Here is a 24,908-nt window from a genome sequence, read left to right on the forward strand (position 1 = left end):
CTCAGCCTTGTCATCGACTCCCTTGTCAGCCCCAACCAGTCTGCCTTCATTGCTGGGAGAAGCATCTCGAATAATATCATCCTTTGCCAGGAAATTGTCCGCGGCTTCGACCGCAAGTCCCACTCTCCGACTGCCCTTTTGAAAATCGACATTCACAAGGCTTTTGACTCCATCCATTGGAACTTCATCTCCCAAGTCCTCCTCAAAATGTCCTTCCCCCCCATCTTTGTCAACTGGATCCACTCTTGCATCTCCTCCCCCCGTTTCTCGGTCCTCTTGAATGGCAATCCTGCTGGGTTCTTCCCCTCCTCTGTTGGTATCCGGCAGGGTTGCCCCCTCTCCCCCTTTCTCTTTTGCCTGTCCCTCGAGGTTCTCTCCCGCAGTATCCAATCCAAAACTGATCTCCACCTCATCTCCCGCATCCCTAAATGTAAGCCCACAAACCTGACTCACCTTGCCTTTGCTGATGATCTTATGATCTTCTCCAAAGCCGACTCTTTCGCCATTGAGTCCATCATGTCTTCCCTCCACCTTTTCCAAGGCCTTTCAGGGCTTCGCATCAACCTGGCTAAGTCCAAAATCTTCCTTGCCGGAGTTCCTGACACCACCAAAGCTACCCTTTCCTCCCTCACAGGTTGTACCATCGGCACCCTCCCAGTCCGCTACCTTGGCCTTCCCCTTATCCCTGCCAAACTGTCTGCCCACCACTGCTCCCCCATTTTAGACCTTCGCAAGAGGTTGCAGCTTTGGAAAGCCAAACTCTTATCCTACGCTGGTCGTCTAGAGCTGATCAGATCGGTGCTTCAGTCTTGCTATATTTATTGGAGCGGTATTTTTGGTCTTCCAAAGGCTACCATCAAGGCAGCGGAATCTATTATGTGTGCCTTCCTTTGGAAAGGTGTTGACTCTGCCAGGTTCCTCCACCCTATGAGCTGGGCTTCCCTTTGTGTCCCCAAATCTGAAGGAGGCCTCGGGCTCAGGAGGATAAAAGATGTCAACATTGCTGGTTCCATCAAGCTCATATGGAAGATCCTCACCAACAAATCCTCCATCTGGACTTCTTGGGTGTATTCTGGACCCCTGCGCAGTGACTCTATTTGGTCCGTTAGCCCTCGGGCTGATTCTTCTTGGGTTTGGCGCAGAATTCTTCAGGTGAGGCAGCTAGCCAGAGATGCCATTTCAAGCAGGATTGATGATGGTTCGACTACCTTGCATTGGCTTGACAAGTGGCACCCTTCTGGTGTTCTCTCTTCCATTGTCAGCCCTAGAGATATTTACTCCTCCGGATTGGACAGATCTGCCTCTGTTGCCGCTATCATCTCCAGTGGCTCGTGGTCCCCTCCCCCCCTTGCCGACCTCTGGAGCTCCTTTCCCCCCATCCCCCCTGGGCATAGAGGCAGAGGCGACACCATCTTATGGCTTCCTTCCTCTTCAGGCAGATTCAGCTCTCACTCCGCTTGGGATTTGGTTAGACATAGAGGGACCCCTTGTCCTTGGTACAGAGTTGTTTGGTTTCGTGGCCACATTCCTCGGCATAGCCTCACTGCTTGGCGCGCCCTTGCAAGCTGTCTTCTTACCCAAGCCTTTCTTCTTCATCGGCATATTTAGGTCCCCTCCAGCTGCTGTCTCTGTTGGAACGGGACTGAAGATGTCGATCACCTATTTTTCACTTGCCCTTTTGCCTCCTCCATATGGACCCGAGTTCTTCGCCATTGCTGGCCTGGTCGGCGCACTCCTCTTCCTCTCAGCAGGGAATGGATTTTGATCGACATGACCTTCGAAGGGAAGTCAATTTGCAACTCGGCTGGCAAGATCGCCTTCTGCGCCACTATCTCCCACATTTGGATGGAACGAAACCTCAGAAGATGGACATCCAACTCCCGCTCCTTAGACATGATTTGGAAGGCCATCTTTTTTTATGTTTCATCTAAAGTTAGATCCCTCCCCCTCAAGGATGTTAAGGATTCCCCAAGGAACAGGCTCATTGTTGTCTCCTGGGGCCTCCCTTCTTCCATTTTGCGCCCTAACTAGTCCCTAGTTTCGGCTTTTTTGCCCTTGGGCTTGTATATTCCTTCTTTTTTCTTCGTAATATATTTTTATTCATCCAAAAAAAAAAAAAGTAGAGGAACACAAAAACACACTCACATACAACACAAGCCTCATAGCATAAAGCTTAGATGCCCCTCCATAACATAAAGCCCTAATAATTACTCAAAAAGTAACCCCACCTTCATCAAATTTCAGTTTCTTAAGGCCTGAGAATTATATACAGCTAGATGCACTAAAAATCAGGAAATCTTTGGCCTAGATGCCATGTTATAACTAATAATTCATGCAGATTGTGGAGGAAAAAGGCCAAAACAGCAACAAGAACCTTCTTAAACAGGAGTTTGGACTTTTTGTCAGGTTCATGTGGATCTTCTCCACTCACAAGGTCATAGGCACAGATAACTCAAGGATTGTGAAGATCCTTCAGTGTGTGGCTTGATTGGCTGGGCCAAGCAGACTTCTTTGGACTAATTTTCCTCTTAAAATCTGGTCAGTGGGAATTATTTTACGTTATGAGCTCTTCAATGCTTGCCATGATGATCAAATATTTTACCATTGCATTGGTTTCACAATTTGGTGACAATGCTATGCTTCGTTTCTTCTCTTTTTTATTATTTTTTAACAGCTCCCTACTGTTTGATGAAAGAAACCCCTCAACTGCTCCATAAAAAAAAATCTTTTTCAATCAATTCCAAAGTGATTCTGAAAAATTTTCTGTTCTCTCTAACCAAATGCTCCAACAATTGGCCGCCAGATCCAACTTCAGTCTTCTGATCTTTAGCAAAAAAATCCTTTGGAAGAGTAGGATGAAGGGACAGTTCTAAAAGAGCACATTTCACCATTGGAATAGAAAGATGATCATCAAGGTTATTTCTTTGTGCAGCAGCAAATGAAGGAAGAGCAAGAGCTAAAGTGTGGCTCAACTCCTAGTCAGTTAGTTCAATACATAGGAATTAGTTTTCAATTTTCTCTCTGTTCTGAGTAATTAAGTCGACCCTTATTTTAGTTAGGAGGCTAATAGTCAGTTTTTATATAAAGTTCATATCTTAGTCTGGTTCCTAGTTCAGTAGGAATGGAAACATGTAATGGCATCAGGTTTATTTTGAGGTTTCTCTTTTCTGTTCTGGATTTCCAATTTAGAGTAGGATTAGAGAAGGGTCTGATATTGGTCTATATATACAAGTGATGGGCAGTGGCCGCCACCACAATTTATGCAATAAGATTTCTTGTTTTCTGCAAGTTGTAGCTACTGTAGATTGAGTGCTCTTTTCCTAAGGTGGACTGCTAAGGTAACCAAGGTCGACTCCTACCCTTTCTTGTTCTATCTTCTGTTTCTTATTTCAGTTTCATTCTCATTCATCGGGTCAGTTCTATTCCTTTCACCCTCTAGCGATATCCTGTATTAATTTTTATCCACCTTCTACATACCATATCATTTAAAATATAGCTCTGTTATCAATCTCTCTAGATTCTGATTTCAAATTATTCATTTATATTATCATATCTATATTCCCTACCCTGTTTTCAGAGTTTCACCATAACAGTCCCATCGCGCCACTCATAATAGCTGAGATTTCTAAAAAAAAAATTATTTTAGATATGATAAATAATCAAACTCAACCTGAGTTGATGTGATCAAATTATTATTGTGAGTCATCAGATTTCTCCTAATTTTTCCCTAATCAGTTTTTCTTAGCTTGATTTTTGTTTTCTTACTCACTTCAATAAGATTCTATGATGTAAAATTATATTACTTAGTCTCAGTCTTCATTCATATCTGTTATTAGTTTCCACATCTGTTCTATTGTTCCTGGAGTTCCACCCTGCAGATCATGTTCTTTGAATTCCTAACTTCTAGGGCTTTTAATATGGTGAAGTCACTGAGTTGCATTTTTTTAAAGTTATAGCCTTCAACTGATACTTCTGTGTAAGTGGGTGGTTCAGTTGGGTATTGGATTAATGAATCCTTCCCCCCCCCCCCCAAAAGAAGGGAACAAAATCCAATACCGACTAGATAGTTTGTATAAAAATTAAAATAAACAAAAAAAAAAAAAAGGATTCTTATAATCAACTTGACTAAGCTTTACTAAAGTTGTTAAACTTTAATTAAACAAAAAGTTACAAAGAATAACTGTACTTGGAAGCTGGTTGCTCTTCACAAGGGAGAGTTCCAGTTGGATGTAAGTGGGTCTACACAATTAAGTACCAATCAGATGGTGTTGTGGAGAGATATAAGGCCAGGAAGGTGGCCAAAAGGGTACAATTAGGTGTATGGGATTGATTAGCAAGAGACATTTGCTCCTGTGGCTAAACACAACTTGATAAGAGTTTTCTTATCATTGGCAGCCAATAAAGATTGGCCGTTGTATCTATTGGATGTGAAGAATGTTTTCCTCCATGGTGACTTAGAATAGGAAGTGTACATGCAACCTCAACCCGGTTTCAAGTTCCCTTTAGCTAAAGAGAAAGTGTGTCTCCTAAAAAATTCACTATATGGCCTCACACAAAGCCCCTAAAGGCTTAGTTTGAGAGGTTTAGACAGGCCATTCTGAAGAAAGGGTATTCCCAAAGTCAAGCTGACCACACTTTATTTACCCGGCGAGGTAATGATACTATACAACAACAACAAACTCAGCCTTTTCCCAACTGAATGGTGTTGGCTACATGGATCCATGCAAACAAAGTAGGGAAAACTGGGGTCTACATAAATAAAATGAAAAGCCAAATGTTCTCTATGCCGGGGGTGCAGGCTGCACTGCGGCACAGAGAACATCAGCCCAAAATGAAATTAAGACGAATGAAGAAATGATAAGTGAGAGTAAGAGGGAAGAAAGCCCATCTCGTCAAGAGAATCTCAAATAAATGAGGTCGGCTACATGGATCCTTGCCCTCCAATAGGCTCTATCCGAGGTCATACTTGGGGAAAGGACTAGACTATGCATGTCCTTCGTCACTGCTTCTTCTATGGTCAACTTGGGCCTGCCCCTAGCTCTTTTAGCTCCTTCAATCAGGATCAGATCACTCCTCCTTACTGGGGGGTCCCTAAGCCTCCGCTGAACATGGTCATACCACCTTAGCCGACTTTCTCGGAGCTTGTCATTGATCGGGGCAACTCCCAAATCAGCTCAAGTACGTTCATTCCTCACTTTATCCTTCCTAGTTTTGCAGTACATCCATCTTAACATCCTCATCTTTGCTACATATAGCTTCTCTATGTGACACTTCATAATTGCCCAACACTATGCCCTATACATCATAGTAGGTTGGACAATAGTCCTATAGAACTTTCCTTTAAGTTTCAAAGGAATACGTCGGTCACAACACTTTTATCGCACCTTTCCTTTTCATCCATCACACTTTAATTCATTGTGAAACATCATCCCACCTTCTTTGTTTATGGTTGATCCGGAGATATCAAAGTCACTTTGCGGTATCTCTCTCTCTCCTCAATTTTCACCATGTCATTATCTGTCTTAGTGTGACTAAAGACAAATCATATAATCCATCGTTAATCTACTAATCTTAAAGCCTCTTGTTTAGAGGGTAGATCTCCATAGCTCTAACTTAGCGTTAATCCCTGTTTTTGTCTCATCCACTAAAACGATATCGTCAGCAAAGAGCATACACCACAGGACCTCATCTTGGATGCTCTTGGTTAAATCATCCATGATAAGCGCAAACAAATAAGGGCTTAAGGCTGATCCCTAATGTAACCCAATCGTAATTGGGAATTCCTTGCCCTGACCTCCCACAGATCTCATACTAATTACAACGCCCGTGTACATATTTACATCCACAGATCTACTTGACACCCCTCTCTTCACAAGAACATGTTGGATTAAATCTCTACGGACTCTGTCATAGGCTTTTTCCAAGTCAATAAAGACCATATGGAGATCTTTTTTGCTAGCTCTATAACCTTCCATGAGTCTCCTCAGTAGGTAGATAGCTTTTGTCGTGGATCTACTAGGCATGAAGCCAAATTGATTCTCCGTGATATTAGTCTTCCTTCTCAGACGAACGTCAATAACCTTCTCCCATAGTTTCATTGTAAGACTCATTAGCTTTATGCATTTATAGTTATTGCAGCTCTGGGTATCCCCTTTATTTTGTAGATTGGAACTACAATGCTTCTCCTCCATTCATCTAGCATTTTCATTGTGGTCATAATCATGTTAAACAGATTGGTTAACCAATATATACCACAATCTCCTAGGGTCTTCCATACTTCTATTGGGATCTCATTTGGGCCTGGTGTCTTGCCTATTTTCATCTTTCCTAAGGCTTTTTTAACTTCCACCACACCAACCTTACGTATATATCTATCACAACCCTTATAGTCTAGGAGGAAGACATTGTTGTGACTGGAAATGATAGGGTTAAGATAAGTAGACTGAAGTCCTACTTGACCCAACAGTTTAAGATTAAAGATCTTGGACCCTTGAAGTACTTCATGGGGATTGAAGTGTCAAGATCAAATAAGGGAATAAATATAAGCCAAAGGAAGTTGGTGCTGGACTTGTTGAAAAAAACAGGGATATTGGTTTACAAACCAGCAAACTCTCCTACTAAGCAAAATCACAAGGTTGGAGAAGATTGTGGTTGTCCCTATTATTGATGCAGGGAAGAACCAGAGACTAGAGGGGAAGCTAATTTACCTCTCTTTGGCTCGCCCAGACATTACCTATGCAGTTGGGGTGGTGAGCCAGTTTCTGCATGCCCCCAAGAGTGGGGGTTTGGATGTTGTATATCACATCCTCAAACACTTGAAGTCCTCCCCAAGGAAAGGACTATTATATGTCAGGCACAACCATTTGAGGATAGAGGGCTACACTAATCCCGATTGGGCTGGTTCAGTTTCTGACAAACGGTCTACATCAGGCTATTGTACATTTGTGGGAGGTAAACTGGTTATATGGAGGAACAAGAAGCAGCTTGTGGTGGCCCGATCCCATGCAAAGGCAGAATTCAAGGGGCTCTAGCTCATGGAGTGTATGAACTCTTACGGTTGAGAAGGCTTGTCCAAGAGTTGGGGTTCAATACTGATGAACCTATAAGACTATTGTGATAACGAGGCTGCTATTAGTATATAGCCCACAACCCTGTGCGACATAACAGGACAAAGCAAATTAAGGTGGACCGACATTTCATCAAAGAGAAGATTGACTCTAGCGACATATGCACTCCTCTTGTGAGGACAGGTGATCAGTTTTCAGATATCTCCACCAAAGGACTCATCCATCATCAATTCAGTACCCTTCTGTGCAAGCTAGGAATGTACGACATTTATTTTCCAGTTGAAAGGGGAGTGTTAGAGTTCATGTAATAATGGTGGTTTGGGTACTTGGATATATTACATTGTCTTGTTCTTTTACTTTTTTACCTTCCTACCTCTCTTAGCTACCTTATATTAGCATGAGGGGTAGGTATGTAATTTTCCTTTTATTATTGCCTAAGTGAATCGATATAGGGGAGAGTAGACAAGAACTCTCATACATCTTGCTACCGCCAACACCCTTTTATTCTTCCTACTCTCATCTATTCACTTCTCCTCTTGTTCTCTTACAATCATAGTTTCCAACTCGATGGAAGGGAAAGGAAAAGAGATGAGATCAATCTTTTTGGGAGGAAGAAGAGAGAAGAAGATAACATTTTTAAAAAAAAAAATCAGGTTTGGGATATCAATACTGAAACACTGCTCAACAACACCAAAACTCTTAAAAAATCTAATATTCTTTACTCAAATCATCTCTAATTGATGGGGTTGTATTACATATATAAAAACTTATTCCTAATTTAACTCATAAAAGGACTCCTTATCTCACCCACACATTCAATAAAGTATTTAAACTCAAAACAAAACTCTATCGAACTATTAAGTATTCTAATCTAACTCAAACACAAAGGCTCATCATATAATGTAGGGAAAATTAAGCGTACACCCCTTGTACTTTGCCTAAAATAAGAATAAACCCGAGGTTTCCAAAAACCACATTATACACCCCCTCGATTTAAAAAAAAAAAAAACACAAAAATAACAGTCCGTTAGAAACTGACAGTTAAGTGAGGACGTGGGATATGATTTGCACTTGAAATGACACTTATACCCTTCTCCTGCATGCTCTCCCTCTCTCACAACAGCAATAGCAGATACGTTGACTGAGATGACCGTAGATCTCTACCCTGTTCATGGAAAGAAAGGAAGGAGCAGAACGGCTTTGAAGCCGAAAAATCAAACGGCTAATGAGACGAACATCTTGGCCGGAAAGATTTCTCAACTCTCTCCTCCTTTGCCAACAACAGTCATAGATGATGATGGGAGAGAGAACAGTACACACCTGTCTCAGCCTCGGTCGAGCAAGCAAACCAAGAAGACCAAGGAATCCAAGCAATCATTTGAGGAGGAGTTACAAGAAATTCAAGGAAAGCTTGAGCAGCTGCGCCTTGAGAAGGAGAAGACTGAAGAGCTATTGAAGGTCAGAGACGAGATGTTGAAGCAGAAAGAGGAAGAACTTGAAAACTGTGGCAGAGAGCAGGAGAACCTGCAGAAATTGAAGGAGTTCAAACCCACCGAGGTACATCCTGTTTATCACAACTTTTATTATTAGGGATCAATTTTAATTTCCTCTTGATTTCTGATTTGATCTTTACTATTCTTTCTGTTTACTTCATGTAAAGCTTTCCTCTTGTTCACAGAGAAAAGAAGCAAGAAAAGAACGTTAAGAGAAAGAAGGCGGGCCCAGACATTAAACAGCCATGTCCAGCTTATATCCTGTGGTGCAGAGACCAATGAAACGACATAAACAGGGGGGAAGAAATAGCATCACATATTTAGCAATTTTCTGCTTGATTTCTCCTGAAATTATTCTACTGGGATGTTGATATAGGTGAAGAAAGAGAACCCACAGGCAGAGTTCAAAGAAATCTCAAACATAATGGGAGCAAAATGGAAGAACCTCAGCCCAGAAGAGAAGAAGCCTGACGAGGAAAAATACAAGGCTTTTAGGATGTGAGGGCAGAGGATTTGTGGCCCTGCAGATCGAGAGCTAGGGCTTTCAGGATATGAGCGGGGGAGCCTTTTGGGTCGAGGAGGAGGGCCTTATTGGCCTCGTCTTGGAGAAAGAGCGAACTCAGGAATGCCGGTTCTGCTTTCGCCGGCGGGAGTGAGAGAAACTGAGAGGGATCAGGGTGGAAGAGGAAAGAGTAGCAGAGCAGGAGAGGGAGAGGAAGGTGGGATTCCTCCTCCACAGTTAGGTGAGAGGCCTAAGATATCCTTCATTCTTTCTTCTTCTCCTTCTTCAATTAAAGTTTCAGATCATTGCTCTCCTTGGTGTCCTATGGTAGGCAACATATCTGTCCTAGTTCCTATTTTCTACACTCTCTTCTTACTTAGTTTCCTTAGTTACTAATTTCATTCCGACACTCCCTACTTTCTATTTTGGTTTCACTTGCTATTTCTCACACTAGTTGCTGTTTTTTTTGTAGTTACAAAATCTGAGTTTCTATTTTCAGCAAGTTACTATTTTGGTTACCCTTCGATTTCTTCAAATCTGATTCCTACTTGCTAATTCCCAATAGTTACTAAATCCGAACTCTCTATTTCAGTTTATTTCTAAATTTGTCCCTTATTTCTAATTGTACTTTCAGTTTCTATTATCTACATCCTAAATCTGTTAGTTGCTATTTTGATAGTTACTAAATTTTGCCACCTAGCTATTTTACGAGTCTCTCAATCAAGGGTGCTATTTGGGAAGTTGCTAGATTTTGGTTTCAATTTGAGTCCCTAATCTCTATGGTATTGGATCACATTAGGTTTTCTAACCCTAATCTGTAGGCGATTAGAATGCCCCATTAGATATCCTGCTTTTTCATTCTCCGTTATTGTCATCACAGGTACTGTTTGACAGAGATTTAACAGCCGATCTACACTGTTGCAGTTCAGTTCTCTTCTTCTTTATTCTGTTATTAGTTTTTCTCAATTTTTGATCTGTTTCTCTAGTACTCTTTCTAATATTTCTTACCTGGTAGCCTGCTATTCTATTTTTCTTTAATCCTTCCGGTCTGATCTTTGTTTCTGTTTGAATCTTGTAAATTCTGTTACCAAGTTATCCAATTTCAAAGCTGTCTTCTCCGGTATTCTTTTAATATTTTTCATCTAATGAATCTCTGAAATCCATTGTGAGAGTTCTGTCTTCCTCTGCTAGTCTGAAACCTATCTATTCTGTCCCAACTCCCAAGTTTCTCCATTACACACCCTTAGACCTGGGCATCTTAGCTGGCCCGGATTTCTAATGTGTGAAATAGGGTTTCAAGAGCTGGCATTATTTGTCCAAGTGAATAGTAAGACTCTTGACATTCATGAATGAATAAAAATTCTGACCCTCTCATTCTATGACGACCACAAAGATTTTTTTTCCCCCTCGTGAATTATCAATCATTACACAAGAATCATTTTATAGTTTTAAAAAGCATCAAACTGGACATTCATGAATGAATAAAAATTCTGACACTCATTCTATCACTACCATAAAGATTTTTTTTTTCCCCTTGTGAATTATCATTAGTCATTACACAAGAATCATTTTAACGTTTTAAAAGCATCAGACTGGATTGCAACACCAACAGCCCAAGATAAAACCTTAGATGTGAGACTAAAAACCTGATTGGAATGTGCATCACCCGTAACAGGATAGGGCAAGCCATGTGCAATATCATAACTAGACAAAATATGCTTGAGTGTGGTGCATATATTAAGCTCAAATAGAGTCCTGACAGCTACAACTGAACCAGAGGCAAGTCTAGCAAGCATCCCAATCAAACCCTGCAAATCCATAAGAATAAATTTTAAACAAATGCAAGTTAGATTACAACTGTAAAATCTGACGAAATAGAAAATGAAGTAGCAACTACATACGGAGTAAATTGGTTGGCTGAGAGTGGTTCTGCTGTTTAAAGCAATAAGATTTGTAGCTTGATGTATCACTCCATGCTTACAGAGATCGTTCAGCATCTCGGGCGAATGACTCACCCGCTCCACTATTCGTATCAAGCACATGGCAACATTTTCAACAAGCTGTGTAATTTACAAGGATGACAAAAAGGAATACTCAGAATGAGACATTCAACCAAATTCCAGAATTACAATGCATGGATGCCTAATTATTTTAAAAAATAGGGAATGAATAATAGAATATCAACTTGGTACTAGACAAACTGAAGAAACACGTTAAAAGAGATTACTCATCCACAAGTGAAAACAAAACGAATAATACCTTTGGGTCCTCATATTGGATAAGATTGCATAGAATAGGAACCGCCTCCATATAAGGTGCAGAACAATCAGATGGAAGTTTCTTGCATATATTTGCAACAATGGAAAGTGCAACTCTCTGAGGCAAACAAACAAAAATCAGTCCAAAAAACACATGCACTTTTATTATGTTGCAGAATTGAGAATAAACTCATCTTCAGAGCTTGTTATGTAGCAGAGAAGAATAGAACTAATGTACTGTGAGAATCTTTCATCAACTAATTAATGTCCATACACACTCACTACGAAAAATAATAATATTTATATATATCACCGCCATAATAATAATAAGTGAAAAGGAGAGCCACTCTCACCTGAATACTTGTAGAGAAGAAGTCAATATAGTTTAACACAGCCATAATTGCCCCAGCTTGAGAGCAGGCAAGTGGATGATCATGGGAGATCTTTTCCAGTGCTTGTAAACACTACATAATTTGCATATTCCAAATAATTCATCAAGAAGCAAGAGAATAACGTAATTTGCATATTCCAAATAATTCATCAAGAAGGAATAGTGAAGATAAACTTCAAGTAACCATCATCAAGTATACCTGTTCTGCTACATCCAAATACTCAATTGCCATTAGTCGAGAACAAAGAGCAGGAACCGCTTCATGTCTGACAAGAAACCCAGATGATCGGGGCAACACATCACAGAGGTAAGTAACTGCCCGGATAGAAAGGAGCATTATATCCGGATTGTTATCGTGCCTAGCCAACTTGACCAGAACAGGAGCGAAGGCGTCAGAGGAGAAACAGGAGAGCGAGTCCTCTGTACAGAATGATAAGACATCGCACAGCTCCGTGAGGGCCGCGAGCTGGCTACCAGGTTCAGCTTCGTCCTCTAAGCTTGACAGAATCCTTTTGAATTTAGCATGGTCACCAGAAGATCTTCGAGGATGATACTCGCGGAAGCTCTTGTGTCTATGTTCAGAGTCATCCAATCCATCAGAATCACAAGACCCATACCCTGAATCCCTATCCGCTTCGCCTTCTGATCGCCCTGATGCGGAAGCAGAGGAGGAAGTCTCCATTTCGCATTCCGGGGTTTCAGAGACAGAATTCGTGGAAATCATTTGGGCTTGAATACATGAACTCGAAGAACCAGGCCTGAACTCTGATGAGCTACAAGCCCGCTTATCTGCTCGCAATTGATCAGCAAGCTCGGCTCGTTTACGGCCCCGGTTTTCCATATAAGACTAAATCCGGCAACGAGGCAAGGAAAGTAGACTCCCAAATTGTTCCCAATAGAGATAGAATCCTGCAGAACACGATCTTTCGATCAGCAAAAAGCACGACAGAGCCTTAACCTTATGACTAATGCAACCAGCTGAACTCCAATCCAACTCCAAGTTATCTAACCATGGAAAATTGAAGATGAAAAGCTATGGAAAACCAACACAAATTAAAGTCTCCCACCGATTAATCTAATTCAAACACGCCAGAATAAAAAAAAAAAAAAAAAAAATTCTCAAATCTCCTTGAAAACCTCAATCCTATGACAACAATCGACGATCGTCGATCAAAATAGGAAATAGAAGGAAAACAAAAAAACAAAACACAATGAAAGGAGATACGTTCTTCGTTATAATCTTATTTACGAATTACTGAAACTGTACCTATAGATTTAAAGTTTCTTCCTCCTTCCTTGATCTCCAGCTCTCAAGGAAAGCTAGGGTTCTAGTCTCTGTCTGTCTCGCTGTGTCGCTCTAAGCGATATTTTATTTTTTTTCCTTTATTATTGTTTCTTCTATACGAAATTGTAAGATAGAATTCCAGTGATGACGGTGATGGAAGACGCTATCTAATAATTCTGTGTAAATTTATGGAGTTTCCGTATAGAAAGAATCGTACTGGTTTAAAGCAGATTAAAAAAAGAAATTGCAGATGCTTGTAGGGTTCTATTTTGAATCGGAGAAATTGCACCACCGCCTTTATCTCCGCATTCGCTACTCTTTCTCCCAATCCTTACTCTTACCTTTCTCTCTCTCTTCCAATCTTTTCTTATATTTCTAAATGACGTTTCCTTTGGTAGAAATTTGTAAATGACTGTTGAGACCTTACAGTTGTGGTGGCAAATATTTTGTAAATCCAAACACGGCCCCTCTGCAATGACCGTCATGCCCCCTACAAAATTATAAATCTAAAAGTACCCCTATCCATTCCCTGCACATCCCCTCGGGAAAAAAAATGTTTTCTATAGGGGAGGTGCAGGCCACGCCTAGACACAGTAAAGAGTGAAATGACCATGCCACCCCCATGAAAGGTAAAAATTCCATTCCCGAGATGCCAGAGTGCATTCTCATTGGTTGCCACATGTGTGTGATCCCTGTGTTTCCCACAAAAAATGCTCTCTAAAAAAAAAATACTAGTGTTTTTTAGGAATATGTTTAGAACAAAACATGTACCTGATGTCATGATGTCAGATATGTTTTTGTGTTTTTCCAAAATAAACCCATCAAAACAAAGCCATTTGAAACAATTTTGAGAATTTCAAATAAACAAAAACAAGTTTAGATCTACTACCCACATGGGGACGGTTGGGGACAGATCTAAATCCTCCATGGGGGTGTGAGACCCACGCCCCATGGAGGGATCAGATCTATCCCCACCCATCTCCATGTGGATAGCTGATCCGGATTCATCAAAAACATGAACTGTGAGGTACTTGATAATCACGAATCACCACTACCACTAGTGTAGGCCACACATGTTTATAACTTTTTTAAAGCGAAAGTTTTTGTGCACGGGCATTTTTCTCTATCCAACGAAGATGGGTCACATAGGGGGGTTTTGGTCATTTGCCATTGCCCATGAAACCATAAAAACTCTCACCCTTGTTGGTTGTCTTTGCACCTTGTATTGACCCTCATGCTGGTGTAGGGGCCACAGAGCGATCCCCCTCCTTTTAGTATATATATATTTCTTCAATCGGTAAAATAATAATTATCGATGGATTTAACACACAGTATTGGTCCCCATTGAAACGGGTTTGATATGTATTGACTATATCCGACCATATCACCTGATTCTATCTCAAATTCTCAATACACTATTTTTTTTAATAAAATTTATATTTGCCTTTATATTATATGGGAAAAATAACTTTATCTTAGAGTGTGGCATACACCAATACGGCCACACTCCCATGAGTCTATCTCTTTTTTTTCCATATAAAAAAGACATTTCTGCCCCTTATTATGAGGAAAAAAGAGAGATTTTTTTTCACGGCTAGTGTGATACTAATTCCTATACCATGATTTAAAATTTTTTTTGGTAAATATTCTTCTTTTTTTTTTTTGGTAATAAAATATTCTTATACCATATTTATCATCGTTTCATATTTAAACTTAAAAAAATATTTCCATCAACAATAAAAAATTTTAAAAAAAATATACAAAACAACGATAATTCTCTATAATAATACGATGGTAACTTGAATTTTAAATTAGAAGAAAACACCAAATCCAACGTGATTTGAGGATATGGAATAGTGAGTGCATCGTTACTTCTATCCCTATTTATGAAGGTTTAAAATATCATTTCTTAATCAAATGAAAGATTAGATCTTATGGACTAAAAGATTTTTCATTCAATATGGGTGGAAAGAAACTTGATCCTTTATTTATTGATGGGTACACCGACGTAAACAAGCGTCCACTGTGTTTTATCTCTCTCTTTGATACCTCATCTTGCACCTCAATTGATGCCACCCGTTAATTAATTTGCCGTACAAGGGCGGTGTGCCTATCCTTATTCCCAATATTATATAGTAACTATAGAAATATAACTATGAATGTTATGTATATATGGTAGGTCTAGAGCAGCTATTTGTGCAACTTGGAAAAATGATATGTACATTTTAACTATTGGATGTTGTGTGAATTATTTGAATTAATCACATGCCCAAATTTCATAAATTAACCTACCAGATGTTAAATACGGAGGCGCAAATGAGGGTATGTGTTTTAATTTGCTGGTCCATAAATAGAAATTCATTTATTTATGTGTGCTTCTTGTTCCTACCAAAGTGGTGAACGTGAACTTAGAGGGATGCCAAGTTCACGTTGTCGGTGTGTACTTCCCTCTCTCTTTCTCCTTATTAAATATGTAGGAAAAAGTTCTCTGTCCGGGAGTGTGGCCTACGCCAACACTTCCATGAGTCTATCTCTCTCCTCTCTATGTAAAAAGACATCTCTGCCCCCTTGTTTTAAGGAGGAGAGAGATAGACACATGGGAGTGTTGGCGTAGGCCACACTCTCGTACAGAAAACTGCTTCCCTAAATATGTGAGTCTCTTTTTTTTTTTTTTTGGTTAAATGTATTATTTTGCTATTCATTATATGGCCATGTATGTTTGACAGGAATGATGAGGTGGGAATGTTATATGACTGAATCCCACAGTGTAGTGTGAGATTTTTTACTTTTACTATGAATAGTAATTAAAGTCTTTTGATATTTTGTCAGACTTTAGATAGCATAGGAGTGGGATTTTCAATTGCCACTATTATCGGACAAAACATTTAATGTTGTTTTTTTTAACTTTTGTAAGGTCACCATCAAATAAGATTGGAGTGGGTTAACCTTTTGCGATTGGTTTGTGGTTTGTGTGATTACACTTTCGTCAAAAAATCTATATATATATTGGAGTGAGATTTTAAAAAGTCAAATCAGTATTTTCGAATTGGTATCCCCTCCAATTCACTGCCCGCTCCAATTCCTCCAATTCCTCACATAGGGGTGAAAATGATCACCCTACCCCCGCCTGAAAAAGTTGCACAAGGTGGGGATCCACTCCCCCTTATTAGAGGAATTGGAGGAATTAGAGGTGCTCACGAAATGAAAGTGATAATTATTTAATATTTTCCCATCCAAATTCTCCCACCTTGGCCTAAGTTCCTGTCAAACAAACAGAACCAATAGGTTTGGCGTGTGAGATAGAATTTAAGGGACAACGTGGGATTTTTATCCCCTCAATTTCCTCAATTCCATCTAATAGGGGGTGGAAATGACCACACCCTATCCCCTGCTCAAACACAATGCCTGGAATGGGGTCCACTTCCCTTTATTAGAGGGAATTGAGGAAATTGACGAGCAGGCAAATTGAGGTGATATTTTTCCGAACAACGTGTAGGCCCTTCTCTATCTGTAATTTTTGCTTTATTTAATTATTTATCTAGAGGAGATGACATACTGAGATAATTCATGCACCCAAAGCGCATTGATAATGATGCGGTCCATATCTTTATCTCTATACACGTGGAAATCAGTAACTTTTTTTGGTAAAAAATTGGAAAAATTACATGATTAGCTACTTTTGGGTTTTCATTTATAAAATTGTCCACCCTATGTTTAAGTTAAAAAAAATAGACAAAAACAAGTTAAGGTTTACACAACTGGACAAAATAGTGTCTCTCCCTCCCACACTTATTTTTTTAGATATTTTTACCCCTATCATTGCCTTCTCACCCAGGCATCTTCCGTTCCTTGTAACCCTACCCTTGTCCTAGTCACCGTCATTCTTTGCTACCCCAAGTAACAGAAGAAAAAATTAGAGATTTTTTCAGAAGGGAACTGTCAAGGAAGGAAGGAAGGAAAGAAAGAGAGTCATTGTTTTGTCTAGTTTTATAAAATTAAACTTGTTTTTGTCTATTTTTATTAACTCGAACATAAAGTGGACAATTATGTAAATGAAAATCCAAAAGTAACTAATCATATAATTTTCCCTAAGAAGTTTCTGATATAACCATAGGAAATCAGAAACTGATATAACCATAGGAGGGTTACGAATTTCAAGTTACGACTTTACCCGGAAAAAAAAAAACTTACGAGTTACGACTTACGAAGTTACAACGTGAATTTTTATGACTTTTTTGCCCGTCGATGGCGAAAGAGAAAGAAATCTTTAGGTTACCTGGATTGATTGGGAAGTAAGGAGAGAGAAACGTAATGCAAAGCAACCAGGGCCGCACATCTCATCAGCTAAAAGTGATTTGCAAATTGCAACCCCTCCCAAAAAAAAAAAAAAAATTTCAACTAAAAGTGATAAAGTAATCATAGGTGTCAAACGGTCAGAGAGTAGCGTAAAACGTGGCCTTAGCCGAGAAGCAAGGACCACGTGCACCTCAACCCGTTACATACGCACACGTATAAAATCAATTCAATATTCCGAAAATACACAAAACGGGAGAATGCGATAAAATTAAGGGTAGGATTTCTTTCTTACATGAGGAGTGAATGGTCATTTCGCACCATTATGTGTTTGGACGCAGTGCCTATTCTCTCAGACAGAGTCCTTTATTCAAAAATAATAATAAATTAATAAAACTGACGACTATTAAGAGTTTAATACACGGTTAGTAGCAGGGGTGTAAGTTTGATTGTATGAACCCGAGTACGCCCTTAGCCCAAACAAGATTTGGGCTGGATTTTTCAGCCCCCAAAGTGATCTAGGTTGGAATTATTAGGTCCGATGCCAGGCTGGGCTGAAACCTCGGGCAAGAGATCGTTGTCTGGTCGCCTAGCGTTTTTATCAATACGGGACCAATGAGAGTGTTCACAAGAGCATCAAACATTTTATGGAATTATTGTATTCTCAGAGAATAGGGGGTTACTTCTGCCTGTTCCTGTGTCTGGGTGTAAGAGCCACACGACAAGTTACTGTTCTTTTTCCCTAATTAATATATATTACGTTCAAGGCTTTAAGCATTTAGGATTATTTTTAAGAATATATTAATGCATAAAAGGACACAAATGGCAAAATAACAAAACCAAATAGGGTTAATCAGGCTTGGCTCGGCCCGGCCCTAACAGAAATCAGGGTCAATCAAGACCAATCCGACTCAACGTCCCAACCTAGCTTGATCAGGTTCAATCAGGACTGGGTTGAGCTAGGTTGAGCCTAACAAGGTTGGGTCTGGGTTGAGATATCTAAGCCAAACCTCAAACCAAATTCAGTTAGGTAGTGGCCAGGGCTTCCTCATTCACGACCACTCTAGCCAAGCGAAGGTGGTAGTCCCCAACCCTGATCGGCTCAGCAACATTATAGTTGGAGAGGCACTTGCGATTCGGGAAGGTCTTCTAGAGGCAATATCCGAAGGGGAACCGACAAGGTGTTGGTCGAACGTGATTCTCAAGTAGTGGTTCATATTTGGACTCTCCTCAAACCACTTCTGCCTTTATCTATTCAACCAATCTTAGAGGATATCCGCCACTTATCTTATTACTTAAATGAATGTAATTTTCTATATATACCAAGGGTCGCAAATGGTGTGGTGGATTCCTTTGTCAGGAGGGCATTGTCTATTACAGAAAAGATAGCATGGCCTAATTCTAATAATCCCTGTGTAGCTGGTGATGCTGTTCAGATACACAGGTTTAAAATTCCATTGATCCCAAGGTTATTAAACTTGGGATCTGGATCACACCCAATTGGTTCCTTTTCAATCAAAATTAGACCAAAATTTAGTAAGAATTGGTCTGAATTAGTCTAAACCCTAGAAACCTAACATGGATTGGCCGACCCGGATTAACCAAAGTCAGGATTAGCTCGGCTGATTCTGATGTGAATCGGCAAATTCCGATTCAAATCGGTACAAAATGTAGGGTTAGAAAATATTTTGGCCGATTTTACCTGATTTTTTGACCGATGCAGACCGATTTAGATCATAATTGGCCAAGACCAATTCAAATCCCGATTTCATCCCTTTGAACCTGCATTCCAAGACGACATTGTTGGAAGAATATTTGAGAGGAGTTTGTGCGTTGGAATAAAAAAAGAGAGATAGATGTTAAGATTGGAACAATAAAAGTTGATTAAAGGACAGAAAAGAGAGAGGGAGGGGGGATGAAAGCAGAGACTTTTGGGTTTTTCTCTTATGCTCGCCGCTCAAAACGAATTGATTCTCAACATAGGGTTTTCTTGGTTGCGGCTAAGAGTTTCAATGGCAACTCGAGTTCTTCCACTGGTTAATATTTATCTTTTTTTATTTTCTAAGGATTTTTCGTCTAGTCAAGTGTTTACAATTTAGGTCAATTTGTAATTTGGGACTCCCTCCCCCTTCTTTTATTTCTTCTTTGCTGTCAGATGACATCCATTCGGTAGAGCACCCTTGTTATGTAAACACTTCTTCTAATTAAGGTTTTGTTCTGATAAAAAAAAATTGAAAAAGTGCAGTGCATCGGACAGTGCACCTCACTCGTGCATGGGATTTTTACAGGTGCACAAGTGAGGTGCACCGTTCGATGCACTTTCAAGGTGCATTGGGCGATGCACCGCATTTGAGATGATACAAATTCATTTTCTGATGTCGTTGCGAGCACAAGCTCTGTCACCACCACTGACGAATTGCTATTAGGATTTAGATACCCTCCCCTAATGTTTGGCCAGATTTGGTATGATTTCTATTCAGTTTTAGATCGATTTTATGAAATAGTCAACAATCTATGTTTGGTCAACAAATTGAAAATTGTTTTGGTTGTATCAATATGAAATATTTTGAAAAAAAAAAAATAAAATTCATTTGATAGTTCAATTTCTAAGAATAAAATTTCTATTTTAGGAAGGTTGGTGGTGGTGGTAGCATGGCAGTGGTGGTGGTGGTAGTGGCAGTGGTGGTGGTGGTAGTGGCAGTGGCGGTGACGGTGGTGTTGGTAGCGGGGTAGTGGTGGTGGTTGGATCATTAGAAGAAGAAGAAGGGTGGTGTTTTATTTTCAACATGAAATTACTAGTTTGCCCATCAAATTAACCATGTGCTCATTAAAGAGCAAGAGTGAAATAGAAATTTTGAAACACCTCCTCACCTATTTCAGAATTTCTATTCCACTTGATTTCTATTTCACTGAAATAAAATGCAAAAATCAAACCAAACAACCGAAATATAAATCACTTCTTGAAATTGAAATAGAAATCATACCAAATCAGGCCTTAGTAAGCCAGTAAGATTGAGAGAGAGGAGTCCATTCCCCTCAAAATAATTTTTTAGGCCTTCTAAAAGTTAATGCGGTTCTCATTCCTGACAAGGATTTAAATCATGTATCAGTATCATGTTGGTCCCGACTGATACTGATTTATTTTGAAAAAGAAAGACTGTCAATATGGACGGAAACAATGGTATCGATATTGGATACCGGCGATATCGATATGTATCAGTTGCAACCTTGAGCCATGAGCCAAACACTGTCCAAGAGTAATCACAAAGTCATTTCAACTTTGGAGAAGGACTGTTTGGGGGGTAAGGACCAAGTGGGTGAAAGAGGAATTCCTTCACCACAGGGATTGGACCCTTTGGAAAGGGAACAAGGGTAGTTTTGTCAATATGGGTACCATGGGGACAGGACTCCTGAAGGAGTGTGATGATGATCAAAAAGTAAAACTTTCGCTTTTGAGTAATATACATCAATCTTTACATGATAATTTTTTTTTGTGGAATCATAACGCTCAGAACATCTAACCTTCCATTGATTATCCTTTCTCCAAAGGTTGCAAAGAAGTATTTTTAAAATAATTTGAAAGTAACTTCCATCTTGTCTCGCAAGAGGTGTCATTGTCATGTACAATTTTTTTAATGTACATGTGAAATGATACATTTTATCTTTATTAAAAAGTTATATGTTATGCCAATTAAAAAAATAAAGATGACAAATAAAAAATGTAGATAAAAAAAGGGACAGTATCTTCCCATCCACAGTGAAGGGATTTCCTACCTTCACTGCCGTTGGATGAGCTCATAGGAGGCATAAACGACTTCATACAATAGGGGATGGGGATACCTATGACCCTAGATTTCCTTCACTCATGTTGAAGGAAACCTTCCTCCATAAAAAGGAGGATCGAGTTTCCCTCCACCCCCGGTGAATGGGATCCCATTCACCGTACGGTAGGAGAGGGCAGCAAAAGGCATCACGAGGGTCTTTTGGAAAAATACTAAAACTCTATTGAGCTTTGTAAACCCTAGTTAGGATGGTGGGTGAAACCGTCCTCTATGGGTAGAGAAACTGTCCTAAAAAGTACAATCGAAATTGAATGCAATAAGATTGACATAAATGCCCATCCAAAATGACATAAACATTCCTACCATTCCTATTTCATGGATGGATGTGACCTTCCCAATAGAATATCTTTGTATAAAGTCTCCTTGTTTTTGTTTTCTCAAAAATCCATCATATATGGAATATCCCTTTTCTAGATTCTATCAAATTATTGAGGAGTTTCTAGCTAATTGATTTATCTATAACAAGTCAAGGATGATAATAAATAGCAACATTAAAAATAAAATGGGTTGCTTCAAAATCAAAGTGCTCTCTAATTAAGACAAAGAAAAAATATTCCAATATGTCACCTAAACATAATTTTACAATTTTCACCCCACTTGTCACCTGAATTGCCACGGATCATTGTCGTCTCATGTTTCCGGTCCGGTACAGTGGTCCAGGTCCTCTTATAGGGAGGCAAAAATAACGTTTTAACCTCCCTCTGGCAATATGTTTAGGCAGGGGGTTAGGTAGTCATTTCCTGCCCTCTATGAGAGGAATTGGACCATTGTACTGGACAGGGAACAAGACAGAAAAAAAAAAATGGAATTGCTACATGATATCCTATTCAACTTCCGAGTGAAGACGCGTCAGCCGAACCCATGCTCCCTTAAGATAAATACCTAGGCTCCATAAAATAAAAAATAAAAAAAGGTAAATACCTAGACCTCTGACCTCCCATAGATTTTGGGAGAACTATGAAGCATTCATTTGTGTATATACTTGAGAAAGCCTATGCCAATGTGGAAAGTTTGGGAATGAAAAAAAAAAAAAAAGAAGAAGAAATTTTACACGTATCTCCCTTAAGGTAAAGCCTAATTACAGATTTACCCATGAGTTTTAGATATTTATGGATACCACCCTTTCTTTTCAAAATAACTAATAAATAAACCCACTCCGTGCTCACGAGACATCCTAAAAACGTTAGAATTTATCATATATTAACCAAAATGCTTTTTCTATTAAGAACGTTAGAATTTAAGGTCTCTATGCATAACTCCGTGCTCATGGAATGGTACATCCTAACAATTTTCAGACCCCGTCCGGGCCACATTTGCCGCTGCATACTCACTTCACTGTAGTGTCCCCTCGCGACAATCCGATCAAAGAGCTCACCACTGACTTTCATATTTATCATTTTTTAGAAGCATACAATTAGAGAACACTATCCAATGTATCGGCAGGTTTGAAGACAAAGGAGTGCTGAAGATCATGAAATTTGTTCCAGAGGAGATTAGTGCTATGATTCTTATTAAGATGAAAGAGACACTAGGGCAGATACATATGCTTTGGACATGGTTGGATTGTAAAATATAACATAGCCATTCCACATCTCATTCACGAGCATTCTCAAGCACACCGAAAAAAAGAAAAACTCAAAAAACAATGATTTTTCATCCAAAGCAACCCAAAACTGGAGCTTCATTCTAGCACAGCATTCTCCAAGTACATCAATCCTTCCTTCATAGTTACCTCTTCCAATGCTATGCTTAGAAACAAAACTCAAACAGATATCATTGACACCCAAACATCATGATACATGTATCAAAAGTATCGAACTTCCAAAGAAATGAATTATTCAAATATCAATAAAACCCAGATTAAAGAGTTAAAAGGAGAAGCCTCTACCTATATGTAAAGAGTTAAAAGGAGAAGCCTCTACCCATATGAAAAGACACTTCTACCACCTTGTTTTAAGGAGGAGAGAGATAGACTCATAGGAGTGCTGGCGTAGACCACACTCCTGCACAGAAAACTGCTTCCCATGCTTAAAAACACCAGAATAAGTGGGGGGGGGGGGAAAAAAAAAAAACCAACAACAACAAAAAATCCAGAGCTTCTAACACAATCACTCAATCCCATAAACCTATAAATGCAAAAAAGTTGTACGAACTCGACAACAAATACTCCACTATTAAACCCTAAAGAAAATGTTTCTTGCAGTAATTATGACCAAAAAATGATGATGCTTACCAGCTATCTCAGCGACAGAAGAACCCTAGTTTCTTTTCCATATAAAGTAGAACCTCAACGAATTCTGGAATTTAAATTGTAGAGGAAGGGAGGTTTCTTCACTTGAAAACAGAACTGTCGCTTGTGAAACAATCTCAACTCTCAAATCCATAATGCTGGTGTTTCAGGATTAGGCAGAGGCAGGAGGTTTCTAAGAACGTGATTTAACGCAGGTCGGTCACGTTGTCTGGTGGACTTGGTGAGGCAGGCAGTGTTGATGCAGGATGAGGTGCAGCAAGAGTTGTGGGTGCAGATCGCGGATAAAGAGGCAGCAGTGTTCAGGGGCTTGTGATTTCGGGAGATGCAGGGGTTACTCACATGGTTGGGGTGATGTTTGGACGGGCGGAAGCTTGGTGTGATCGCACCGGCTTGTTGCAATGGTGTACTGCAAGGGTGCAATGGACAGAGCAGGGCTAGTGAGTTGCATAAGGCAGTCGAGTGTAATAGAGAGATCAACAAGGTGGAAGAGGAGATCAGCAGGGTGGAAGAGGAGTCCCATGGCCTATTGATTCCAACCGAAGAACACCCACAACAGAGATCCTAAAAGTCTCCTCACACCCGTCCTAAACCAGGAAGAGGAAGAAAAAGGCAACTAACAGGAACAACTAACAGAGTAACAGAGTAGGTTTATTTATTAATTATTTTGGAAAGCAGAGGTGGTATGCATAAATATCCAAAACTCAGGAATGAATCTGTAATTAGGCCTTACCTCAGGGGATGTACGTGTAAATTTCCCCAAAAAATTGACGCCTCCAACGGACAATGTTTATTGGGTGAATTAAGATGCAACGTGCAAACCAAAATCCAAAGGGGCAGAAACTTAGAATAAGCTTGCACAACAAATAAGATTTATGCAACGGTATGCTGAAGGGAAGAGATTTCAAGGCAGTTGAGCACAAACATTCAGCCCCATTGCCACATAAATTGAGGAGAAACTTCAAAGAAGGCACCATTTAATAAGTAGGGACGGACAGTGAAGATTTAGGAAGATGCTTGGGTTCCAAATTGTTCCACATGGCACATATCCATTTAACCTGCTTTTCAATAATTCATATAAATTAACAGAAATTTAGTTCAGTAAAATTCAAACTACGGTTCAAAGAATGTTTGAAACTCCAAGTTTCATCTTAGCAATTTTCAAAATCCATAACAATGACTGACATTTTGGTCTCAAAATATAGTCACAAACAATTACTTCCCCAAGTAACCATAATTTTTTTCTAGTCATATGGTCTTTTTTCCAAACAAATTGTAGAAATTAATTTTCTTCCGAGTTATCTTTGAATCTGAATTTGCTAACTATATTGCTACCTTTTAAAGACAGAATTAGACCCTCACTTCTATTGTCAAAACAAACCCTTTCCCCCCCCCCCCCCCCACCAAAAAATAGAAAAATATGCCCTTCCATGAACAATATTTGTATAAGATGCAGGGATCCTTGAATGATCTGACCATGACAACCTTATCTAAGAGTCTGATTGGCAAGTCGGTCTTTCTATACACTG

At 39.6% G+C, this 24,908-nt stretch overlaps 1 protein-coding gene across 2 annotated transcripts in view; it reads right to left on the reverse strand.

The window, feature by feature from the left end:
- The window catches only part of LOC122651322 (E3 ubiquitin-protein ligase UPL4), a 31,662-nt gene extending 18,635 nt beyond the window's left edge, over positions 1 to 13,027 (reverse strand). For both annotated transcript variants that reach the window (XM_043844671.1, XM_043844670.1), the window contains exons 1-6: positions 12,980 to 13,027; positions 11,911 to 12,595; positions 11,674 to 11,784; positions 11,322 to 11,438; positions 10,964 to 11,122; positions 10,709 to 10,870 (exon numbers count right to left, since the gene is read on the reverse strand). In XM_043844671.1, the coding sequence (XP_043700606.1) occupies positions 10,709 to 10,870; positions 10,964 to 11,122; positions 11,322 to 11,438; positions 11,674 to 11,784; positions 11,911 to 12,552 (1,191 nt within the window). In that variant the 5' untranslated portion in view covers positions 12,553 to 12,595; positions 12,980 to 13,027. The remainder of the gene's footprint in view (positions 1 to 10,708; positions 10,871 to 10,963; positions 11,123 to 11,321; positions 11,439 to 11,673; positions 11,785 to 11,910; positions 12,596 to 12,979) is intronic.
- Positions 13,028 to 24,908: the final 11,881 nt, after the last annotated feature.

The sequence above is a fragment of the Telopea speciosissima genome, chromosome 2 (genome assembly GCF_018873765.1).
Source record: "Telopea speciosissima isolate NSW1024214 ecotype Mountain lineage chromosome 2, Tspe_v1, whole genome shotgun sequence".
Classification (NCBI taxonomy): Eukaryota; Viridiplantae; Streptophyta; class Magnoliopsida; order Proteales; family Proteaceae; genus Telopea; species Telopea speciosissima.